The 22,696-nt window shown below is 53.7% G+C and overlaps 8 protein-coding genes across 8 annotated transcripts; 5 read left to right on the forward strand and 3 right to left on the reverse strand.

The window, feature by feature from the left end:
- Window positions 1-221: 221 nt before the first annotated feature.
- Window positions 222-3,070, reverse strand: BDZ99DRAFT_464826 (uncharacterized protein). Its single transcript, XM_033720417.1, has 3 exons — window positions 1,783-3,070; window positions 988-1,729; window positions 222-938 (listed from the first exon to the last, which is right to left on the reverse strand). The coding sequence occupies exons 1-3, from the start codon at window positions 3,036-3,038 to the stop codon at window positions 339-341; spliced, it is 2,598 nt and encodes an 865-aa protein (XP_033574893.1). The 5' UTR covers window positions 3,039-3,070; the 3' UTR covers window positions 222-338.
- Window positions 3,071-3,563: 493 nt separating this feature from the next.
- BDZ99DRAFT_420584 (uncharacterized protein) lies at window positions 3,564-7,319 on the forward strand. Its single transcript, XM_033716924.1, has 6 exons — window positions 3,564-3,804; window positions 3,868-3,897; window positions 4,037-4,510; window positions 4,641-6,573; window positions 6,621-6,902; window positions 6,957-7,319. Exons 3-6 carry the CDS (start codon window positions 4,061-4,063, stop codon window positions 7,169-7,171), a joined length of 2,880 nt encoding a protein of 959 aa, XP_033574894.1. The 5' UTR covers window positions 3,564-3,804; window positions 3,868-3,897; window positions 4,037-4,060; the 3' UTR covers window positions 7,172-7,319.
- Window positions 7,320-8,135: 816 nt separating this feature from the next.
- BDZ99DRAFT_391219 (uncharacterized protein) lies at window positions 8,136-8,495 on the forward strand (the record flags this gene model as incomplete). Its single annotated transcript, XM_033715718.1, has 2 exons — window positions 8,136-8,163; window positions 8,260-8,495. 2 exons carry the CDS (start codon window positions 8,136-8,138, stop codon window positions 8,493-8,495), a joined length of 264 nt encoding a protein of 87 aa, XP_033574895.1.
- A 632-nt stretch (window positions 8,496-9,127) lies between these two features.
- Window positions 9,128-10,065, forward strand: BDZ99DRAFT_69175 (uncharacterized protein). The gene has a single exon (XM_033728828.1). It carries the CDS (start codon window positions 9,232-9,234, stop codon window positions 9,880-9,882), a length of 651 nt encoding a protein of 216 aa, XP_033574896.1. The 5' UTR covers window positions 9,128-9,231; the 3' UTR covers window positions 9,883-10,065.
- A 1,916-nt stretch (window positions 10,066-11,981) lies between these two features.
- On the reverse strand, window positions 11,982-13,396 carry BDZ99DRAFT_464832 (kinase-like protein). The gene is made up of 3 exons (XM_033720418.1): window positions 12,922-13,396; window positions 12,808-12,870; window positions 11,982-12,751 (listed from the first exon to the last, which is right to left on the reverse strand). The coding sequence occupies exons 1-3, from the start codon at window positions 13,366-13,368 to the stop codon at window positions 12,128-12,130; spliced, it is 1,134 nt and encodes a 377-aa protein (XP_033574897.1). The 5' UTR covers window positions 13,369-13,396; the 3' UTR covers window positions 11,982-12,127.
- A 2,567-nt stretch (window positions 13,397-15,963) lies between these two features.
- BDZ99DRAFT_500214 (NAD(P)-binding protein) lies at window positions 15,964-17,278 on the forward strand (the record flags this gene model as incomplete). The annotated part of the gene is made up of 3 exons (XM_033723704.1): window positions 15,964-16,470; window positions 16,565-17,179; window positions 17,271-17,278. The coding sequence occupies exons 1-3, from the start codon at window positions 16,125-16,127 to the stop codon at window positions 17,276-17,278; spliced, it is 969 nt and encodes a 322-aa protein (XP_033574898.1). The 5' UTR covers window positions 15,964-16,124.
- Window positions 17,279-17,313: 35 nt separating this feature from the next.
- On the reverse strand, window positions 17,314-18,957 carry BDZ99DRAFT_572813 (yippee-domain-containing protein). The gene is made up of 2 exons (XM_033728237.1): window positions 18,633-18,957; window positions 17,314-18,583 (listed from the first exon to the last, which is right to left on the reverse strand). Exon 2 carries the CDS (start codon window positions 18,510-18,512, stop codon window positions 17,787-17,789), a length of 726 nt encoding a protein of 241 aa, XP_033574899.1. The 5' UTR covers window positions 18,513-18,583; window positions 18,633-18,957; the 3' UTR covers window positions 17,314-17,786.
- Window positions 18,958-20,261: 1,304 nt separating this feature from the next.
- Window positions 20,262-22,038, forward strand: BDZ99DRAFT_446959 (WSC-domain-containing protein). The gene is made up of 2 exons (XM_033717986.1): window positions 20,262-20,556; window positions 20,607-22,038. Exons 1-2 carry the CDS (start codon window positions 20,320-20,322, stop codon window positions 21,825-21,827), a joined length of 1,458 nt encoding a protein of 485 aa, XP_033574900.1. The 5' UTR covers window positions 20,262-20,319; the 3' UTR covers window positions 21,828-22,038.
- The last annotated feature ends 658 nt before the right edge of the window (window positions 22,039-22,696 follow it).

Below are 22,696 nucleotides of genomic sequence, written 5' to 3' on the forward strand. Positions count from 1 at the left end.
CAGTTGTTAGCACACACTTGAACGAGCTGTGCACCTAGGCACCAACGAGCTAGAGCAATTTCCGGAGAAGAGCGCCAACATCAATAACACATACGAATACATTCACTGAAATTTTATCTTTACAATTAGCCGCAACCAACCCCCCGCCCCCCCGGGCTTCTTCCGAAATAACAACGCTTCTGCTCGTTTGCCTATTGATACAGTATGTATACGATGCCAGCCTCTGCCGTTACCAGGTAAGTCCAAAAGGACTCACGTCCAAGGACGACTATCTCGTCTTGTCCTGAGGAGCCTCACCCTTTTCATCTCCTGCCTCTTCCTCTTTCGGTGTTATCTCTTCAGCTTTTTTCGACCACTTCAGAAGCGCTTTCCGCGGTCGGCTCCACCACATCTGGAGTTTCTTCTGCAACCTGCTCCGACGCATCCGGAGCCTCCTTCTCAATCACCTCAGAAGCACTCTCAGCTTCCTGCTCCACGACATCTTGAGGTTCCTCCGCACTCTGCTCCGTCGCAGCTGGAGCCTCTTTCTCAATCCCCTCCACCTCACCCAAAGAAAGATGCATAAGAGGGTTGTTGGGAAGCGGGTATTCTTCCCTGAACTCCTCAATCGTCATCTCCGCTGGTGGCGCACGCTCCGCCTCCTCAGCCGCCTGCTCTGGTAGTGGCCCGATTGAAGCCCCGTACTCCTCCATGGTAGCACGCCGTTCTTTGTTCAGAATATAAGCAGGACCAACAACAGGACCTAGCAGCGACGGCCTGGTGTTCTCCTTCATGGCTGTCCTGAGCTCTTTCTCCAAGTGCGCAAACGTGGCTTGGATATGCTTGATGGCGAAACCCTTCTTGCCGACATCGTTTGTGGCATCGGCGGGGTCTTGCAGGCATAAGAGATAGGGTTGCGCGGGGTCGATCTGGCCCAGTTTTTCCCTGAGGAGGCCCTTCTGGAGGAAGTTAGTTGGATGTGATCAAGGGAGAGGGGGCCGCATTTACCTCATCTAGGTTCTTCTTCTGTTTGACGGTGATGATGGTTCTCGACGTCTTAGGAAATACTTCGGCTGGCTCGATCGAAACTCCGGTTGTGTACGTATCGAACTTGGCCCAGAAGCTTAAAAAGTTCAGTAGTCGTTGCCCGAGATCGGTGGATGTGCCCTGTGGTCCCAGCTTGATGCTGGCAACGGCCATCATGAAGACGCTGTACGAGCCCAAGCCGCCTCTGAAAACGTCCGAGATGCCTCGGATGTCAAATAGGACCTTCAGCACGGCGATGAGTTCCTTCAAGCCTGGGTGCTCTGCTAGGTATTTCAAGACGTACGTCCGGGATACTGAAGTGTCGTTTGATCCCACCACTTGAAGATCAAGACGCGATTTGATGTGCTGTACGGAGATGAGGGGATAACGGGCATGCCTGATTGAGCAGAGCATGTAGATGCCCACCGACCTCTGCATAATCAAGTGAAGACGCTCAAGGTCCTTGGTCAGAACCTTTCGTACAATGTAGCGCGGTGCGTTTTCCAGTTTTGAGCCGACCAATGCAGGCACTGACAGTCGGAAGTCAATGTCTGACGTTGCCAATGCCAGTCCGTTCCACTCTGACCCAAACACGCTCACTGTATGCTTGGGGAAATGTTTCTTTACCAGGTCAGAAAGCTCTTTGATCACCGCTTGTCGCGCGGTACGCTCGTTTGGTGTTGGCATCATGTATGAATTGAATCTAGAGATTTCCTCTGAAAGCCTACAACAGGGAGTTAGCATGGCTTAAACAACATATGTGCGAGTATAGTTGACCTCTCAGCCCCCGTCATCGACTGCAAGTCCTCCTTGACAACCCAAGGAAGTTCGCTCTCAGGGACAAGCACCTCAGAGAGTGGCTCAACGTTTTCCCCCTTGTATTCCAAAAGCTGTTGACCTTGTTTGAACGTTGTTATGGTTGGCCATTTCATCGGCGCCGACTCCTTCTTGGACTTCTTCCTAAGCTCCTTCAGATTCGCTTTTGACCCGTCTTGTCTAAGCATTGGATCGATTGGCGGCACAACGTCGGTATTTCGATTGTGTTGTGAGTCAGTGACGGGCTTCTTAGGTTTCTTGGGCCCTGGTCGCTGTACTCTGTGGACTTCTTCTGGCTGTAACCTCTGGACTTCTTCTGGCTGTACCCTGGGAACTTCTTGAAAAGGATGGACGGTCACTTGATCTTTTGCCCTTTTTTGAATTATCTTGAAAGAAATGCCTGAAAGGGGAATGGTGGTCGCCGGCCGTTTATTCGTAGGGTGGATCGACCTCAGCATAATGCCTTTGAGGGGAATGGGAAGTCTACGCTTTATTTCAACGTCGCTGATACTGTTGGTTTTCTTGGTTTCCTTGGGTTTCTTGGGCTCTGGTCGCTGCACCCTGCGAACTTCTTCACGAGGATTGAATGTCACTTGATATTTTGCCCTAGTCTGTTTCTTCTTGTACAAAATGCCTTCGAGGGGAATTGGGGTCGCCCAAAGTTTTTTTCCTCTGTTGAGAGACGGGTTCGGCCTCTGCAAAATGCCTGCGAGGGGAATGATAGGAATGTCAGGCATTCGACGCTGGTGGCCTTTTTTTCCACGCCCTGTCGCAGCGCCGCTAATCAATCTCAGCGACGACTTTACCTGGGCTTGTTTGTAATCCGTGTCAATCTGATTGCTCTTAACACCACGAATGAGGGATGCCCGATTCGAGGCGCGATGCGCCTCAAGCGTGGCGGAGAGGTCATGAGGGTCTATGTCGTCGATTTGGCGCTCGTTCGCAGCAGCGATGCTCTCTCGAGGATAGGCGTGCTTCTTCAGTGGCAGCTCTGCCGGAGACTGGTCGGATATATCAGAGATAACTGGCGAGGAAGGCGCTTCGGCTGTTTCGTTGGATGGCAGTTGAGGTAGAGGCCGTTCGGAGTCGTGCGTAGCTATGGTGGAGGAGAAACGCTGGATAGGGGTACCAGCAGCAACGAACTGCTGCCAGAGGACAATTGAGGGCTTGAAGGCATTTTTGGCAGTGCACACCGCTGTGTAGCGAGCTGTATGCATTGGCGGCGCGAGGTGTGAGTGATGATTGACAGCCGGGCGCGAAAGTCGAAGTCCTCGCGAGATTCTGGAGATTTAGTTTACAGATGTAATTAGCCTCGTTCTAGCCTAGCGCCGTACCAATCCTAAACACAGCTCTAGTCAGAGATCTCTCTAGCTGCTAAGTAGCACTTTGTATATTGCCCAATAATTCTTGATTCTCATAGTAGCTCTCGCCGAATTGCCGGCATGATCAGACATTTTCCTTCCCAAGGTCTGGCTGTCAATTGGAGACTTAGAGACGTCCAGAGCCGAGTGAAACACCCGGGCCACGCCATCTCAAATCCAACCCGCCCGATAGCGGAGCAGATCTGTAGATGGTGAGGATGTCTACTATTTGCTCGTTATTGCAATGCGGAACAAATCGGTGTCATGTGGATGGGCAAACCCAGGGACGAAATAGCATTGCCGCGAAATGACGCACGCGGGGCCAGGCCTTCAAACCTCCCGTCGATAGGTAGTAATGATTAGATGCAGCAATCTTCCAACATCTGCTCTCTCCTGACCCGGTAATATATCTTGACCAGACCCCGCCGCCCTGCCGCACCATTGACGCGTCGGCACCAATTCCTCCCTCTTTGCCTGCCTCTGCCTGCCATTGTTCCTCTCCCCCGAACATGCCATAGCTTCGGCCTCAATTGCCCGCAATCCCGCATTGTCCTCAGACTACCAGTTTCCAGATACGACGCGAGACATCTCCTGTCACATATATTACATCCTCTTGAAGAAGGTGGGCTTCTATAACCTGTACCCGCTCGTCACTACTGTAATCTAAGCGGTGGCCGTTGCGTAGATTCTAGTGCTTCACCCAGCGACTGCCCAGGTGAGCGTGCACATTATGATCGCCTGGTGACCTGGCCAGCTCACTCCTTGCCGAGTTTGCTATCGTTGTTATCCTTTCCTGCCCTTTCTCTTTAGACTCCTCACACTGTACCACACCTGGCTGACGGTCCAAAATGCAGAGCGACACCAAAGAGAGCGTGCCAATGTCTTCCTCCCCTCGTCCCACCTCTGCAGACGATAAGCACCAGGATGATGCTCATCCGGCACTGCACCCGTCAATAACATCGGTCCCCGTCACCCCTGGTGTTCATCTCGCCGGACACTCGGCATATATCGAGCCAGACCAAGCCGAGCAAAGCACACAGCTTCCGTTCGATGAGCAGGCCACACCAGGCCCACAATGGAACGCAAACTCATATTTCGCGCCCAAAGATAAACCTAGACCCGCTTCGCCGACCGAAGCGGCGGCTGGAGCGAGGAGCGGAGAGGACCTATTACGCAAACTCAGCCTCATTGGAGATACAGTTGGGAAGCCCGACCTCGCAGATGTAGATCCCAGGGCAGCACACCCTGGCTTGAACCTCAGTGGTGGAGTTATCAGCGCAACTTTCTGTGTGCCATATCAGATTGGATACTCTCCGGGCCTTGACTGGGTAGGTTCTCAAAAATTGGTGTGAGACGGAGATATCTGACTGCCATGAACGATTGAATGGTCATAATATTCTTATAGGATTTCTCAGGAAGCGCTGCTCTTCGTTTCAAGAATTAGCTAATTGAGATCAGGAACTGAAATCAAGGCGAGGGACCTCCGCATTGTTTGACTCGCTATCATACTTGGCTTCATCTTCATCGCCATGGAACCACACAATGGTAGGGTGGACTGGCGAAATCGAAGAGCGTCCAGAAGCACGTCCAGCAACAACCTCAGCCCCCGCAATCGCTGCGCAAACGAACAAAGCATCTGCTCCAATTCCAATTGACGGATCTTCCAGACCGCAGCAGCCGGCAGCTTTTGAGGGGCTAAGAGTCAGCCGTGAAGACCGGCAACGCCTGGAGCGGCAACTAGAACGTAACCATGGAGGCAGAATCGTTCCAGTATGGCTGACAGATGGACTGGACGCAGACCAAGATGTGGCCACCATCAAAGACCAGTCCAAGTGGCGTCGTTACGCCGAGCATGAGCTCTACACCCTCTTCCACTACAAACAGAACGAGCCTGCCGATGGCCGAGCTGTACGCCGATATTGGGCAGACTACTATCGTATGAACAAGCTTTTCGCGGATAGGATCCTGGAAATCTACAAGCCGGGAGACATTATAGTCATTCACGATTACTACCTACTGCTTCTCCCCAGTCTCCTCCGACAGCGCCTCCCGAGCGTGTACATTGGCTTCTTCCTTCATATACCTTTTCCCAGTAGCGAATTCTACCGTTGCCTCAGTCGAAGAAAGGAGATCCTAGAAGGTGTTCTAGGTGCAAATATGATTGGATTCCAGTCCTACAGCTACTCTCGCCACTTCTCTTCATGCTGCACAAGAATTCTCGGTTTCGACTCGTCCTCGGCAGGCGTTGATGCTTATGGTGCTCATGTTGCTGTAGATGTTTTCCCCATCGGAATCGCCGCGGCTTCTACACAGCGACAGGCTTTTGGAGATCCACTCATAGAGGAAAAGATCAAAGGGATCCGCGAGCTCTACGCGGGAAAGAAGATCATAGTTGGGCGGGATCGCCTTGATTCAGTCAGAGGTGTTGCACAGAAGCTACAAGCATTTGAGATGTTTCTCGAGAGATATCCGGAGTGGCACGACAAGGTCGTGTTGATCCAGGTCACCAGCCCGAGCCATCTCCAGGAAGATCAAGAGGATGCAGACAACAGATTCGTCAATAAGATCGCAGACCTAGTGGCCCGGATCAACGGTACTTATGGTTCGCTAAGTTTCGCACCAGTTCAGCACTTCCCCCAATACCTGTCGCGAGAGGAATACTTCGCGCTCCTTCGAGTGGCAGACGTGGGCCTGATCACGAGTGTTCGAGACGGGATGAACACTACCAGCCTGGAATACGTCATTTGCCAAAAAGGAAACAACGGCCCATTAATCCTCTCTGAATTTTCGGGCACAGCTGGAAGCCTAGGAAATGCTATTCACATCAATCCTTGGGACCTGGGTGGGGTGGCTGAAGCAATCAATGAAGCTCTTACGATGCCCATGGACCTGCGGAAGGAACACCAGGAGAAGCTCTACAAACACGTCGTGACGAACAATGTACAAAACTGGACCAACAACTTTTTGAAGCGTCTCATGACAAACCTGTCTTCGTTTGACCAGTCTTTTGCGACGCCAGCACTAGACCGGGCTAAGCTCCTGTACCAATACCGGCAAGCAAAGAAGCGAGTGTTCATGTTCGACTACGATGGCACTCTCACTCCGATTGTCAAAGACCCGCAGGCGGCAATTCCATCAGACCGAGTGCTTCGCACGCTCAAGACTCTTGCTTCAGATCCGGCGAATGCTGTGTGGATCATCAGCGGGCGAGACCAGGCGTTCTTGGATGAATGGATGGGCCATATCACGGAGCTGGGCCTCAGTGCCGAGCATGGAAGCTTCATGCGGCCTCCAAGAAGCGAGGAATGGGAAAATCTCACGGAGAAGGAAGACATGAGCTGGCAATCGGAGGTGATGAGCGTCTTCCAGCACTACACGGAGAGGACTCAAGGTAGGACCACTGGCAAGCTGATATGTGCACTGTTTAACAGGCTATAGGATCCTTCATCGAACGAAAGAAGATTGCGCTCACGTGGCATTATCGTCGAGCAGACCCAGAGTATGGAGTGTACCAGGCACGCGAATGCCAGAAGCTCCTGAACAACACGGTCGTAAAGAAGTTCGACGTCGAAGTGATGGAGGGCAAGGCCAACCTCGAAGTGCGACCGCGATTCGTCAACAAGGGCGAGATTGCGAAGAGGCTGGTTGAAGCATACGGCGACCAGGCCGGTCAAGCGCCAGAGTTTGTGCTCTGTCTTGGTGACGACTTCACGGACGAAGGTGAGCATTGAGATGTCGTGCTTTTATCTGCATCAAGTTTGCTAATAACGGCAGATATGTTCCGATCGCTGCGGCAGTCCAAGCTGCCTGCAGATCACGTCTTCTCGGTCACAGTGGGCGCCAGCTCCAAGCAGACGCTTGCCAGCTGGCACCTTCTTGAGCCGTCCGATGTCATTTCTGTCATTTCGCTGCTCAATGGCTCTGCTGACGCTGGCAATATAGGCGCTGTGGCCGTCCTTGAGGGAACTGTGCCGGAGTCGCGACTGTGAGTAGCGGCATTAGGGCGGCAAATGTGGTTTGCGCGGTGTTCCGATGATACACGGCATAGTCTGGCGAGCGGATGGACTCGGGTTCCCTCAATAAGTAGCATACGAGAATAGAGTTTCACGAAGTCGTTGGAGGTTCTCTGCACTCTGCAACCGTTTCCCCGGCGCCTGGCAGTCGACCAAGTGGCCAGTGATAGGCGTGTGTCCGGGCGATAAGGCGATCCCAGGGCGGCGGCAATGTGGAGAGTGGGTAGCTATCGTCGCCCCGGGCCAGGGGGCTCGCATCGAGTTCGTGATGGCGCAAACTCACGCGGCCGGCACGGCGAACAGGCCCCGAGCAGCCCAACCCCGGGCTGGCGGGCCTGACTCGTTAAGCTTCTTCGGGTCCCGCCCGAGATGCAGGGCGTGTCAAGCCTGTCTGCTGCTTCATGCTCTGCGCGGGAACGAGAGGCCGCGATGGTGGACAGCGAGCACGGCATCCAGTATCGGCGGCAGGAGATGCCCAACGTGCGAGGCCAAGAGGCAAACGGCGAGAGCTGGACCGGTCCGTGGCGGCACCCAGGTGTCTGCGCTGCAGGCCCCCTGGCCGCCGGCGACTCGTGTTTGCTTCCAGAAACAGGGGTGGCTCCGTGCTGTGCTCCCGCCAAGGAGCGCCGCTGGGGCCCCTAAGAACGCCCTCGCAACCTCCACGCCCGCCGTCCAACCCGCCTTCTGCTGCTCGACTTTCTCGCCCGTTGCGCTCTTTATCCTGCAGTCTACCCCGAGCACCCTCATTTCCGCCCAAGTGGTTCCCAGCCATACCGACCGGACGCCAATTGCGAGCCCGACTGCACCCTTCATTCATTCTGCTCGCTCGGAAAAGCAATCAACCCTCGAGATTAACAATCTTATCGCCTGTCAATCTGTCAGCAGCATATCCCGACGACCTCTGACCCTCCACACCCTCGACAGTTGAATCAACTCCATTATGGGTCTGTTCGAGAAGCTACAAGCCAGTGCGTCTCCCTCTTCGTCCAATTACTCCATACCGCTCGACCTTGAGCACGCCTTCGCGGCGCCCCCGAAAACCTTCCTGCTGACCCCTCGACCAGAACTCGAGCTCTACCGCCTCGAGCAGCGCTACACCCGCCGCGAGAAGCGCACCACCTTCATCAGCGAAGCCCAGTACGTCGACGGCGAGTACATCTACGCCTCGAGCCCCACGAGCTCCAAGTCGAGCTCGACCAACAACTCCACCGCGAGCCGCGCGAGTCGAAGGATGAGCAAGGGCCCGATGGTCGGCATCAAAGAGCTATCGCGCATAGGCACAGGCAGAGCGGTGCGGTGATGGAACTGCCACTCAACCCTCAGCGCGGACGAGTCTAAAGTCCGGGGGGCGGACGACGACGAGAGAGAGAGAGCGACAGAGGAGGCAGGGCGATTACGGCTTCCAGCGATAATGTGCCAGCTGGATGCGTTACGACCATGGACCATATTTACTGCCGCTACACCCGCACTTCCAGTCTATCGGCGCTGAGACGAACCACGGATCCGTCGACTTTAGCGGTAACGGAAACCCACGTGGCGGGGATCTGATCTGGACCAACCACCTGATTTTAACGATGAAATACGACCCACGGTTAAACCACTTCTCGACAACCCTTGTTTACTGGCCGGCTTTTTTGGCTGAGAGCCACATACTTCGTTCATTTTTTTTCGCGGAATTTCCGACGCATTTGCATAAAAAGTCTTTCGACATCTACCTCTTCGTTGTTTATACCTTTTCCGGCCCTTGGTTCTTTGGTTCTGCTCCCGCCGGAGCGAGCCGTTGGCAGCCTCGGACGTCCATACTTGTTCCTTTTGTTCTTGTTCGATAGTCAGTGCCATTTCTGGACATATGAGAAGGGGAAAGGAGGAGGAGGAGGAAGAAGAAGAAGAAGGGAGCAGTGTTGTGTTTATGTCTAATAGCCACGCGACTCACTTCGTAGGGGCTTGTACGAAAAACTTGCTTCGAGTTTAGATATCCAACGCCTTCAATCAAAGCAACTTCAAATCTCCATGACCTTTTTCTTCTGTTTCGATCTATGACAGTTTTGGAACCCTCCACCGTGCTGAACCTCCCCTCCTTAATTGACAGGCTGACTGTAAGTGTTCAGACTGCTCCCTCTACTTCGTGCACTGTGGGAATTTTTACGTATCCCCCATTATCCGGCCACTCCACTCCACCCCACTCCCTCCCAAACCCGTCTCCCAGCCCTCAGCTCCGATACCGACGTCATCCCACACACCGCAGATGTCGTACCACCCCACCTGCACCTCGCATGTGGGTTCCACAGCAGGCAGTCATGCCGTGCCACCCGACACGCGTCTCACGTGCGGCTTGGCAGAAGAGGGGTCTAAAAACTTCTTCTTCTTCTGCTGCCGGTTTCGCTTCTGCTTTTCTTCTCTTCGTCGGGAGAAGGAGAGCGAAGTGGACTAGGAAGATGGAAGAATGGGTACTGTGGGGTGGTGGAGTGGTGTCTGGGGATCAAAACCCCTGGACAGTACAAGACACGATGGAGAAAGGCGAGGGAAGGGGGGCCGGGGGTTTGAATTGGACGCCTCCACAGTCTCATGGTGGTGGGTGTGGGTGGGCCTGCAGAAACTACTGCACCCAGCACATGATGGGGAGCGGAGGTGGATCAAAAGGATGCGGGCATGGACCTCCTCATGCGAGGGCGTCTGGAGATCGTTAACATATCGTCGTCCTCCGTATGGGGGAGTGGTGGATCAGAAGAGCAGAACAGCTGCGTTGTGGGCCTAGGCTTGCTCAAATTGGAATATCTGATCACTTGCATAATGTGGAGTGGGGAGCGGCGGTGGATCAAAAGCCCAACTAGGACAATCTCATGGGTGGGGTCTGCGGATCAAGATCCGAAACAACGTCGTCGGAATGGGGTAGTAGATTAGAAGAGTGGACTTGCCGCCATATGGTAGTGGGTTCTCGAAAATACAATGTCGAAACCCGTCATGGGGAGGGGGGGTGGAGGTGGATCAGAATCGTCCAAAGACACATGTTATAGAGTGGTGTCTGGGGAACAAAACCCGAACGATGATCTCACATGGGCTGGTGGATCAAAATGGATCCCTTCCCAGCCCTATGGCGCTGGGCTCTCGAAAACTCGACGTTGAAAATGGAGTATGTGGAGGGGGGAGGTAGTAGATCAAAGCGCTCAATTCAGCAGTCTGATGGATGGTGTCTGGGGGATCAGAAACAGAACAAAGCTCTAACGTGGAGCGATGGAGCGAATGTAACACCGCCACAGCCTTATGGTTCCGGGCTTGCGAAAATGGCTCGCCGCTCCAATGCATGGGGAGGTGGAAAGGAGGTGGATCAAAAAGCTCGTTCCGGCAGTGTGATGTGATAGTGTCCGGGAATCAAAACTCAAACACAGCACGTACATGGAGTGGTGGGTCGAATTAGATCACTCGACAATTGTATGGTGCTGGACTCTCGAAAATACTACAGAGAAACAAGACATGTGGAAGGGGAAGGGAGGTGGATCAAAATAAAACTTCCTAGACCTCATGGGTGGTGTCTGTAGATCAAATCCGAAGCTGGAAAACTGAATGGGGAGGGAGGGTTTTTGAACTGGATCCCTCGACAGCCGTATGGTGTCGGGTTCTCGAAAACTCGACAGCAGAATGCAAGCATGTGGAGGGAGGGGTAGGGGGGGGAGGTGGATAAAAAATCCAGCGACAGCAGCTTCATGGGTGGTGTGGTAGTGTGGGGTTTGAAAGTTGTTGTGGTGATGAGGAGTATCAGATGCCAAAGTAGAAGGTCGGTATCTCGTCGTACTTGAGATGAATGGCCTTCTTCTCATCGTAGTGGGATGAAACCCTTCTCCTTGCGATAAAGATCGGCTTCCTCGTTCCTCAGTTGAGATACTGTACAAACGCCTCAATCACCGTCAATTGTGCCTCCACCGGTTTTCAGAATTCTACATGAGATGTAAGCTAGCTGGGTAAAAGCTGTTAAACAATTGGTTACCTAGCGGGCCTCCTTCCAATCCAGCATAAGACAAGGCATAAGGTAGCTCAGCCTCCCCTATCTCAAGCCCTGATCAGTCGTACTCTCCACCTCCGTCTCTTCTCTACCCCGACTTGCAACACCCAGTCTTCCGTCGCCCGTAAAAGGTTTGGAAGACGTGCAACAGTAGCGGTTGGTAGAGCGTGGTTGGACCGGCATTTGGTTTGAAGGTAGCGATTGAAGTGAGAGGTGTGCTGGGTGGAAGGAGGGCGTGAATGTCGCTCATGGTGAACAAGTTTATGGTGAAGACTGAAGGTTGGTGAATGTGGCGTTGATTATCACCACGTCTTGAGAAGTTGGGATGAGAGTTGGTACGTGCGATTTCTATTCTTTCAGTACGTCTTTGCGTTGCGAGAACGTAGAAATGGGGACCCCGGGCGTGAGTAAATTGGATTCAGGCTTTTCGTTTATTTTAGACGCTGATTCAGGCAGTGATTTGCTGAGGCATATTCGCACAGGCTTGAATCGTGATGCATAGTAGGCTTCTATAGGCGACAGGTCGTGAAGCTGGGGACTCTTTCGTGCAATATGATGGTAATCAAAGGACAGGGGCTTGGAGTGAGATGTCGAGTGTGACAAAAAGGAGCATTGGAAGAGGCTTTTAAAACGCCATCGTGTGAAAAGAACCCATAAAGCGGTCTGATTCTTACGCTTGGGAAGTTCACGTTCACACCTTGTCCAAATTTCGAATGTCCTGCTGAGGCACCCCGAGCAGCGGCAAGAGGACATAAAAAATCTAACAATGTCGCACTATATTCAAAACGACTCGAACACCAAAGGGATTTTGACTACAGACCCAAAGTAGGCCTGAAACTAATAATAGTACTACGGACAAAAGAAAGACAGCGAAAGCTTCAGCAAAAGCCCTCTCCTCTCATCCATCCCCAACCTCCCATAGGAACCATCCTCTCTCAACACTCCGGCATAGCGAACCTAGGCCTCCGATACGTATACCCCACAAACGCGCCTTTCTTCCTAATCTCCAACACCGTCCTTCCGACCTCCGGATCTCTGAGTATCTTATCCCTAGGTCTCTTCTTCTCTTTCCGCTTTCGCCTCCCCTTTCCCCCCTTATTCCCATCACCCTCCTCCTTCACCGCCACTCCACTCGCATAACTACTTGAATCAAAATGATCACTCTCACTCATAATATCCGCCTCATCATCAAAATACTTTGTAATCGGCTGATCCGCCCTGACCCTCGGCACGAACGGCGGCTGGGCGTGGTGCATATTCTGCCAGTCGACGCCGCGGAAGAAGGGGTGGGCTTTGATGTCTTCGGCGTCGTTGGCGAAGACGAAGTGGCCGGGTGCGTGGAGGTGCGAGTTGCGCAGGTAGCGGGAAGAAAGGGTACGGCGAGCGATGGCGAAGTCATTGTCACGGTAGCGGCGGGCAGAGAGGCGAGTCTCTTTTTCATCGAGGAGGCGGGATATGAGGTCGATGCCAGCGCGGGTTACGGGGCGGAGGGGAACGCGGTCGGTGGAGGGGCGCGCGTAGCGGAATTCGGAGGGGAATTTGAGGACTTGTTTGTGGCGCTGATAGGACGGGGCGTTAGATATGTGGGCTTCGAGAGGAAGAGGGCAAGGCTTACCAGGATTCGTTCTTTCGTTGCGGTTCTGTTCTCGGAGAAGAAAGGAGTGCAGCCGTACAGACACTGAAGCATCCCGTCAGAATCGTAGCAAGTCTGGCATATGTGGACACGCACCTCGTAGAGAATGATGCCGATGCTCCACCAATCGCACCTCCCATCATACGTCTCTCCTCGGATGACTTCAGGCGCCATGTACTGGCTGGTGCCGACTACACTCTTTGCAAAGCTACGCCTCTGCGTTCGATTTAACCAGTCCAAAACCGGTCCGTTGATCTGTGATTGCTGTTTCTCAGGGGATCTTTTGCAATCTAGAGGCTTGCCGTTGATGATGTCTGCCACCCGCTGTGCGTTGTTCTTCTCCATTTCTTCTTCGCAATCCTGAGAATCGCCTTTAACATTGATATCGAGATCTCTCATAAGGGAGTATCGTTGTTCGTTATGGTAACTCTGGTTGTGCGTCCAATGTCCGTCGAATGCAAGTCCGAAATCAGATATCTTCAGATGGCCAGTTGCGGTTATGAGAAAATTGTCGGGCTTGACGTCGCGATGGATCCAGTTCATACGATGTGCCTCCTCTACGCAACAGATCATCTCGGCAATGTACCACTGCGCAATGCCCTCGTCCAGAACGTCTTCTCTGAGTAGGAGACCCAAGAAGTCGCCGCCGACCATATACTCCATGACGAGGTAGAGGTTGTTGTTGTCTTGAAAGCTGGCAATAAGTGGGACAACCCAGCGCGAGTTTTCTGAGGCTACGAGGAAATCTCGTTCCGCGCGTAGGTGCCCTTCCTGACTATTCCGAAGCATATCGGACTTCCTGATAACCTTCATAGCGTACACCTGTTTGCAGGTTCGCGTGCCATCTTTGACCAACGCATCATTAGGCATAGCTCGCCCCATTTGTCCGTCCAGGGTCTCAATACGCTGGTCGTCGCTGGTACTTTCGCCTCTCTCGCGGACTAGCCTCACCACACCAAAGCTACCCTTTCCCAATATACGGACGATCTCGTAGCCTGTGATGTGTAATCCCTTCATATTCTTTCTCGCGATAGTCCTAGACTTGAGCACTCTTGTCTGGCGAAGATGCTCACTTTCGCCGCGGTACCACTCTTGTCGTTTCTGGTTTCTCTCCTCGTTTGAAACAATCAGATTGAAGAGCGTTCGTTCGAGATTTCGGCGCCTGAGGGAACGTGGGTTTATTCTTTGGCTAAACAGCCCGTTGAAGTGTGATTCGAGGAAGATTTTGGCGGCAGCAGCGTTCTCGACTGTGCGGATAGAGGGCTGGACAAGACGGGCTGCGTCTTGCCTAGGAAAGGCACACCATTGGGACTGGGGTATCACTTGGTCAATGACGTACTCGGGAACTACTGGAGGCGCGTTTCCCTCTCCGTCTTGGTTGCGGCTTTTGATGTATATCGTTTCGGCAGACCGAAGGGCACCCGAAGAGAATAGTGAGGTTGGTGCTGTTGACTGGACGCTCTTTGGAAGATTGCTACTGTTGACGCTTGACTGATAGGATGATGGCGATGGATCATTCTGATCAACGGGTGTACTCAATGGTGGGTCGGGCGGCAGAATGCTCAAGAGGAGCCCGGAAGAGTTCGAGTGGGTATGAACTTCATCCGCAACGGATGCCACTGTGGACGGTCTTTGACGCGATGTCGGGCGGTGTACGGCAGTGGGGCTCTGAAAGAGAGCCGACAGCTTGTGGCTGATCTGTCTTGAAAGACCAGGTGTTGACTTGCTGGTATGTAGTTTACCCGGTAGCTTGGGACGCGGGCCAGGGCGCGGAAGTTGAGGCGCTATGGCAGGTTCTGATTCTCCATCCAATCCTCCTTGAGGCGGAGCGTTGACGGAGGCTCTTGCTCGAAGAAGGGCCCGGATTCTAGCCATGGTCTTCCTCTTTCTGCGTGCGAAACTTCCTATAGCACCCATAGCAGCCTTCGGATTGAGAATCAGAATTGCCGATAACAATGCTGAGGTGATGTGATGGATGTCGGATGGGAGAAGAGATGGGGATGATGAGAGGGAAACGACAGAGGAAGCTCCATGACAACTAAAAGAAAAGGGAAAGTATGCCATAACGAAGACAGATACTGAGCAAGAGCAGTGAGATAGACATGCCGAGGCAGGTGCGTCAAAGCACCCCTGGCCACGAGCGCAACTGGAAAAGATTTTTCGAAAGTTTGAAGTTCAAGTCATTTGGCGATGAATTGGCTTAGTGAATCTGAGCAAGATCAAAGGAAGTCGTTCGGAAAGCTTGATTTCAAAAGCATATATGATGCACTCGTCGGCTTCTCACTGAGTCACCTCCAAGTATACTTATCACATTATCGTGATGCGATCACGGTATACCTGATTTCGAGTGTCTAGAAAACGTCTTCTCCTCGCCTTCCATAACATATCTCCATTAATGGCTTAACTGGGCAATGGGCCTCTCAAAGGTTTCCAAAGCTGGGCTCAATATTTCCGGGAAAGAACTTACATCCAGTTGAGTTTTCCAGTTTCTATTGAGGCACCTCAAGCAGTGGTAAGACTATAAGATGTGGGTTAGCAAAGAGCGTGATTTGCCCTGGCTTTTAAAAGCCTCTGTCATCTACTTGACATATCAAGCTACCTTAGAGGCTCTCAGATCTTAGCGCAGAATGCGCTTTCATGGGTCTTCAGAATAGGGCTAGGATTCCGGGATTGCATAGAGACTCTCAACGCGATTCGGAGAAGATGTAAGTAAACGATACTGTCATTAGTGCATCCTGCACGTCGAATTTGGTAAGAATCGTCCGTGGAGAGGCCAGGTGATGGAATATGAAAGCGCTGCGGTACACGGCGGTCGAAAATCGGAGTCCTATAAGTTGCGTGATATACGGGACGAGTTGACAAAATAATGGAAGGATTCTCTATGAAGTAGGACATCCCGTCGCCTAGCTCATTCGATTCCCTCCTGATCATCTATAATGATGTAGAGGTACAGGGCTTGAGAGACGACGGCGTGGTTTGGAAGTCGGAAGCGGAGGAATTCGCCCGCCAATAGGTAGGATTGGGTTCGCGACTAGGGAGATTTAACACCGAAACTCGTAGAGTCCACCTATTTTGGGATACCGGATAGACCTCTTCAGCAACGGATGGTGTTCCTTCACCACCAATATTCCGACTTCTCAGGAACCGACAAGACAAAGCAAAATGTATATAAATGTCGAGAGGCCCGCATGTAGGATGCCTCCCGTAAATCAAGCTTTCCCTCAAAGACTCAAGTTGTCTCAATATCCTCTACCAACTATCTGCCCTCACTTAAATTCAAGCTTCAAATATCCCCCAGAATGGTCACCCTCACCCAAGTCAAAGCTTCCAATGCCCTCCTCTCTACATCCCTTCCCAACCTCGTCGCAGTCTTTGTAGGAGCCACCAGCGGCATCGGCGAATACTCCCTAAAAGCCTTCGCAAAACACGCCCTCGCACCTCGCGTCTACATCGTCGGCCGCTCGCAAGCATCCGGCGACCGCCTCACCACCGAATGCAAGCAACTAAACCCCGGCGGCACGTTCAACTTTATCCAAGCCGAAGTTAGCCTCATCAGCGCCGTCGACGTCGCGTGCGAGGAGATTCGACGACGGGAAAGAAGCCTGAACATCCTCTTCAACAGCGCCGGCTCTCTCGTATCCACAGGTATGCACCTAAACCCCTCTTTCCTTCGATGAAGTCTTCCATACAAACTCCTGTTACTCCCATTACTCCCATCCTAACACCCCACCGCCCCCAGACACACCCGACGGCCTCCCCCAAGCCATCGCCCTCGGCTACTACACTCGCACCCGCTTTATGCTCAACCTGCTGCCGCTCCTGCGCGCCCCCTCGCCCTCCTCCCTCCGGCGGTGCGTCACCACCTTGTGCGGGGGCAAAGAAGGCGCCGTCGACGTCTCCGACTTCCCCGGCCGCAAAGCCTCCTCCCTCATGGCCGCGCGCGGCCACGCCGGCTCCATGGTCTCGCTCTCCCTGGCCCGGCTGGCCCTCGAGGCGCCCGACGTCGCCTTCATCCACAACTTCCCCGGCATGGTGCAGACGGCCATCGCGGACGACCTGAAGGGGGTCGGGTGGGCGGCGGGGCGGCTGGTCATGAAGGCTGTGGGCAGGTTTATCTGCATGCCGAATGAGGAGTGTGGGGAGCGGCATCTGTTTCTGATGACGAGCGGGCGGTTCGGGAGCGGGGGCGTGGCGGTGGAGGGGATTGAGGGGGTCAAGGGGATGGATGGGGTCGTCGGGAGCGGGTGTTATTCGGTGACGCAGGAGGGGGAGAGCACGGGGGAGAAGGTTGTGGAGCTTTTGGAGGGGTTGAAGGAAGAGGGGGTGCAGGCGGCGTTGTGGAGCCATACGATGGGTGAGTTTGTGAGGATTACGGGAAAGGAGAGGGTTTGAGGGGCTGCGAGGCTTGTGGAGATGGGAAAGAGGAGTATACTAATATTTCTTAGGTGTTTGATGGGAGTTCGGTTTCAATAGTAGAGAAGAGTGAATGGAATTTGTAAGATCCCGTAAACCACCATTCCCTCTCCTCTGTCAAGTAGACGGGAAACAAACCGATCCGATAAGCATGTTGTGAACGAGACGTGTTCTCGCGGGCCCACAGTTGGAATGACGTCTTCTTGTAGATTCTTCCTATCTAAAGAAACTTCTTTGGCCCTTCGAGGTTCGTGAAACAGATATACCGACATTGATGTTATTTTAAGATCCTGAGTTGGCCGGGTCTAGTCTGAGGTATAAACAGTGTTTCCATTATGCATTATGTGCTTTAAGATCGACGCAAAACAAATGAATGAAAACGATATTACCAAAGAGTTGTAGGGTGGGGTATCATGCACGTCAGTCGTGTTAGGAACCATGGATCTGGCCCCAAGATGAGTCCCTAGCAACGCCAAATCAAACCTTCCCAATCCATGCAAAGCCCATTTCCGGTGAAAGCGCCGTAAACCGATGTGTATGAGTCGTGTTCAAACCTCTTCGTTGAGGAACTTCCTGTTCCGCCTCCTCTTCTTCGCTAACTGTGGGCTCCATATTCCTGCAAATAGATCCTCGCACTCATCCTCGTCCTGACTATCAAACTGAATGTCGTCCTCTTTCCCCTCCGCTTTCAACCCAATTCCAAACCCCGCACTCTCGCCGATCACTTCTAGCTCGTCCTCTTCCCTCTCCCAATCCACAGCCCGACATACCCGCTTTGTCTCCAGGATGAACTTCCCTACTTTGTACCGCTGGCTTTCCTCATCTGCCGCGACGTACTTCCAACCCAGCACGGTCCCACAATGGGCACAACTGATATCAGAGACAGTGTGGGCGCCTGTGACTAGCTGCCTCGGGACTGCCTTATGGGTATGCGTATTGGGTAAGTCTCCCGGCTTGCTACGCAGGCTGGTTGCTACGGGAGGACTGGGAGGCGCGACGAGGTATGCTCGGCCGTGGCGGCCAGTGAAGCCTTTGCTGATGATGGAGGCCGTGGGACAAAGGTCTGTGAGGCAGCCTGCGCAACGGAGGTGGGAAGAGGAGCCAGTAAGGTAGGAGGGCCGTGGTGGTGAGGCGGATATGGTGCTAGAAGGGGAGCTGGAGAGAGAGGGCGGTGAGGCGGCGGAAGTCGAGGTTGAGGAGCGCCGGCGGAATGGGAGGGAGGGGAAGAGGTAGAGGGGAAATATGGCGGGGGGAGAGGGCGATGAGAAGGGCATTTCGTGGTTCAGGTGCCGTGGTATTGTGTCGTGTTTTGGCGGTTATGAGGGTTAAGAAGGAACCAAGGTTCCTGAGGCAGGGTCAGCGGGTGCTTTCACTCGGGGTTGCGGAGTAGCAACCTTAGGAAAGAGGACGTGTTGCAGGTATGGTGCGATGCGTGCCAGCACCGCGTCCGGAGGCACCGCCCCAAGACGCTTGTAAACGGCCTCTCTCTGCCGAAGTCGTGACGTGGTGCGGCGATGTCGCCGGGCCTCAAACGCTACCCGGAGCTCACGCGTTGGCGATAAGATAAGACGCAAACCGAAGCGCGGGAAGCGCCACAACGGCGATGGTGCAGCAAGGCACGCCGGGGGATGCAAGTGCGAGGCTGAAGAGGCAGAAAAAGCACCGAGAGCCGCGCAGCCGGTCGGTTGTGAGAGGTGTTGTTTGTTTCTTGTTCAATGCACGATGGTTTCACAGAGCGAGAGGTCGAGGCGGGGCTGGTGTTTCGACTCAGACCGGATCAGATCACGGGAATGCGGCCGCGCTGGGTCATGCGCGTAACCGGTGCCATCATGCCCTGCGTCACGGGACGGGGCCGTTGCTGGCGCGTTGGAGCGTGCTGATCCGCCCCCTCTCTTCGAACGTCCAGCCTCATGGTCCACGCTCTCCTCCGTCGCTGCCCCTTGCGCCTTGACTACACGACTCTTTCTATGCTACACGACTTTTTCTGCGCCGGACGAATTTCGTTGAGCTCGCCCGTATCTTTGCAAACAATGGTACTCTACTGCTAATACACAGCTTCTCCTTACCGCAACAAGCAGAGCCACATTCCTGTAAAATGGACAGTCGAATGTCGAGGCTGGCTGGAAGAAAGGTTTGAAGTTTTCGACCGTCACCCGATCCACTCCATAGGAGAATGAAGCCACAAAGCTCCCTCTCCCGGATGCTGGATTGGGGTTTAGCTGAGCGTCGCGGTTTACGGGTCCGTGTTGCTAGGAGGCCCTGTCTGTCGCCTGCATGCCAGTCAATACTCGGTACACCACTCCCCTCAACATGTGTGCCGAGCTGTGGAGGTTTTGGATGGCAACGATCCCATCGCCAGAGATCTCCACTGGCTCCACAACGCCGCCCGCCTCTCGGATTATTCTTGAGCCTGCAAAAAGAGCAGCGCCAGATCCTCACTCGCGCGCGCGTTGGCTCTACGCCAGACACCATCTCCCAGCTCGGGCCAGGCGATCGGATATAGAGTCCATGTCCTGACTTCAGCCACCAATACGCTACCACGCGACTCCCCGTGCGCCTCAGGGGTAACGCCGCACCATTCCAGTCAGTTCCCTTGCGCCTCTCTACAAACAGCCTTCATCTTCTGGTCGCCCTCGTCACGTGGTGCCCTCTTTCGGCGTGAAAGGGTCATCGCGCCGCCCCATCCCTCGCATCCTCCTCCCAGAACTAGAGCCCGCGTCACGTAGCTGGCCATTCTGATAGGCCACTTCATCTACAGCCGCACGCTTTCTGCTCCATTTGGCTATACCTCCACCATCGAGGGAGCCTCCAGCTCGCATCGGCGCTACGCTCTGGGGCTTGTTTCTTGTTGTTTCTCCTCAGCGAGCCCAGAACGCCCAGAACGCGAGCTCAAGCCTGCGTTTGTCGGTTGCGCCTGAGCTGCTTCTTTCAAAGTAGTCCCGAAGGAAACATGGCTTGCGGGAAGGACTATTTATGTCTTGTCCCCAGCCGCAAAAGGTAGATTATCGTCAATCATTCTTTCTGTCTCTGCCTTGTCTCTTTACACATACACAAGTCGTTTCGACTCCACACTCGTTAAGAATGTCTATCAAGACGCTTTCCAGCGCGTTTGCCCTCGCGGCTCTACTTTCTTCGGCCACGGCCCACACGACTCTTCAGCGTCGTACCCAGACTCCTCTCCCACCATGCTCTTACCCTTTCACCAGCTTTTTGTCTTCCGGATGCTACGTCGACTCTGTCAGCAACCGTACTCTTCCATTCATGGCTCCTATTGAGTTCAACAACGCTACCATTGAGATCTGCACGGCCGCTTGCAAGGTATGTTTCATCATCAACCATAGCCTAATCTGTACTGACTTTGTTCGTAGGGCAATGGTTACCGTTATGCTGGTCTGGAGTACTACGGCCAGTGCTTCTGCGGTTCCAGCGTCATCGGCACTGCTGCTCCGGAAACTGACTGCAACTTCCCTTGCAACGGCAACCCTGGTGAGATCTGTGGTGGCCAGGACAGACTATCCATCTACCAGGACCCTACCTTCCCTGAGGCTGATAACATTGCCGTGTCTACCGACTACATGTCCCTTGGCTGCTACACTGAGGCTTCCACCGGCCGTGCTCTAGCCTACTCCCAGATCAACGAGGGCGCCAACCTCGATGGCACCAATATGACCACCCAGCTCTGCCTCAACGCCTGTGGCGCCGTCGGCTTCCCCTTTGCCGGCACCGAGTTCGGTGGCGAGTGCTACTGCGGTGTCGTGCTCGCAAACGGAACCGTCCCTGCCCCCACCTCTGACTGCGACAAGCCCTGCAACGGTGACTCCACCCAGACCTGTGGTGGTTCTCTGCGGCTGAACCTATACGTGGCTACCGACTTGGAGTCTGCCGAGCCTTGCGAAGCCCCAGCAGTCTCGTCTTCCAGTGCTGCTGCCTCCACCACCATTTCCTCCACCTCCACCGTCTCCTCCACCTCCACCGTCTCCTCCACCTCCACCGTCTCCTCCACCTCCACCGTCTCCTCCACCTCATCGGTGTATAGCTCTTCGACCCTGTCTACCCAGACTACGTCGTGCCCCATCCCGACTAACACCTACGTTCCTCCTTCGCCACCCAGCACCAAGACCACCACCACCGGCGCCACCGCTGCCCCGACTGCCTCCTGCCTCTGCGCCACGCCCACCGCCTGGGCCGGCAAGAATGCCGTCGGCAGCTACCAGCTCCCTTGCGTCGGCTGCAATGACAACGCGTCGCAGCGCCAGAGCTACCCATGGAAGCTGTTCAACGACAAGACTTTCAGCCGCTGCCCCAGCTACGGCAAGGGCAAGCAGGTCAACGCGTGCCAGGACGCCTGCGCGACGCAGTACAACTGGTGCCTGAGCTACGCTAACTCTTGCAAGAACAACCGCCGCGCGCCCGAGAGCTTTACTTCCGCTAACGGCAAGTGCCGCCAGCAGTATGCGGACTGCTACAAGGCGAACAACAATGTCAAGGATGATGGACGCTGCACGGTTACGAGCTCCCCGAAGCCGGCGCCGGCGCAGAGTGATCAGTGGTTCAACTGGTGCTCTAGCTGGTTGAATCAGTGGTTCTAGATGCCCTCGCCAGCATTCATACATTGGATCTGAAATGATCATAGTGTGCGATATTGCGGGTGGTTGTTTGGATGGTGGATGGTGTTGGGGATGGAAAGGAATACGGTAGTGATGCATGGGCGGTATAGGTTGGGGGGGTTTGCAAAAAACATATTGAAAGTGTCTAATGCCTAATCTTTGATTCTCTTGCTGCATAGGAGGGGAATTGCACGAATGTATGGGCCACAGGAAAAATACAAAAAAACAATCAAACATTCCATGGCCGCTTTCTTGGTGCCTGTGTGCGAATGAATGTCTAATCACCTGCCTCTTTGACAGTTTTTGTTAATATAGTGACACACTCAAAGACGCTTTCTTTCATCACTGCTGGTGAAGTTCGATTTCACGTAAATATCTGGACGCTTCGCGGATCTGACACGATGTTGAGCATCCTACCGATTCAACCGTCACCTTTTGCTCCTCAGTCTTCAAAACCCCAGTGTTAGGTTCAGTCTACCCCACAGACAATGGACGTTGATGTAAAGTTTTTAGCGCTTCGATATCGCCATTGCGAGGCGGGAAGTCGTGATTGCGATCTTCACGCCTGAAAAAAAATCCCCGAGTGCATCCCTGCGAGATCTAACGGTGATGGGAAACCTCTTCAGGGCTCACGCAAACGCAATCCGGCTTGAAGACGTGCTATTTCAGATGATATGAAGGTTCGTGCAAGGTCCTGGCTTCATGTCGCATCCGTACAATCGGCCCGGGAACTCTGCGTGTGGAAGTAGACCATTTCGCGATGCAGGTTCCTAAACGTATCCGCTTGAAAGCATATCTAAGATCTCTTCCCACCTAGCATGGTCCCGTGATAACAGGAGCTTGAGTGGTTC

This window comes from Mytilinidion resinicola, assembly GCF_010093595.1.
Source record: "Mytilinidion resinicola strain CBS 304.34 unplaced genomic scaffold BDZ99scaffold_13, whole genome shotgun sequence".
Lineage (NCBI taxonomy): Eukaryota > Fungi > Ascomycota > Dothideomycetes > Mytilinidiales > Mytilinidiaceae > Mytilinidion > Mytilinidion resinicola.

What these genes read in the sequence shown, in the direction of transcription:
- BDZ99DRAFT_464826 (XM_033720417.1), bottom strand. Translation starts at nt 3,038, where the DNA reads ATGCATACAGCTCGCTACACAGCGGTGTGCACTGCCAAAAATGCCTTC. An exon ending in TCGATGACGGGGGCTGAGAG is followed by an intron (nt 1,730 to 1,782) that starts GTCAACTATACT and finishes TCCCTGTTGTAG; the next exon opens with GCTTTCAGAGGAAATCTCTA. An exon ending in AGAAGAAGAACCTAGATGAG is followed by an intron (nt 939 to 987) that starts GTAAATGCGGCC and finishes AACTTCCTCCAG; the next exon opens with AAGGGCCTCCTCAGGGAAAA.
- BDZ99DRAFT_420584 (XM_033716924.1), top strand. Translation starts at nt 4,061, where the DNA reads ATGTCTTCCTCCCCTCGTCCCACCTCTGCAGACGATAAGCACCAGGAT. An exon ending in CTACACGGAGAGGACTCAAG is followed by an intron (nt 6,574 to 6,620) that starts GTAGGACCACTG and finishes AACAGGCTATAG; the next exon opens with GATCCTTCATCGAACGAAAG. An exon ending in TGACGACTTCACGGACGAAG is followed by an intron (nt 6,903 to 6,956) that starts GTGAGCATTGAG and finishes TAATAACGGCAG; the next exon opens with ATATGTTCCGATCGCTGCGG.
- BDZ99DRAFT_69175 (XM_033728828.1), top strand. Translation starts at nt 9,232, where the DNA reads ATGACAGTTTTGGAACCCTCCACCGTGCTGAACCTCCCCTCCTTAATT.
- BDZ99DRAFT_464832 (XM_033720418.1), bottom strand. Translation starts at nt 13,368, where the DNA reads ATGAACTGGATCCATCGCGACGTCAAGCCCGACAATTTTCTCATAACC. An exon ending in TCGGCATCATTCTCTACGAG is followed by an intron (nt 12,871 to 12,921) that starts GTGCGTGTCCAC and finishes GGGATGCTTCAG; the next exon opens with TGTCTGTACGGCTGCACTCC. An exon ending in CAACGAAAGAACGAATCCTG is followed by an intron (nt 12,752 to 12,807) that starts GTAAGCCTTGCC and finishes CCGTCCTATCAG; the next exon opens with CGCCACAAACAAGTCCTCAA.
- BDZ99DRAFT_572813 (XM_033728237.1), bottom strand. Translation starts at nt 18,512, where the DNA reads ATGCCCTTCTCATCGCCCTCTCCCCCCGCCATATTTCCCCTCTACCTC.
- BDZ99DRAFT_446959 (XM_033717986.1), top strand. Translation starts at nt 20,320, where the DNA reads ATGTCTATCAAGACGCTTTCCAGCGCGTTTGCCCTCGCGGCTCTACTT. An exon ending in TCTGCACGGCCGCTTGCAAG is followed by an intron (nt 20,557 to 20,606) that starts GTATGTTTCATC and finishes CTTTGTTCGTAG; the next exon opens with GGCAATGGTTACCGTTATGC.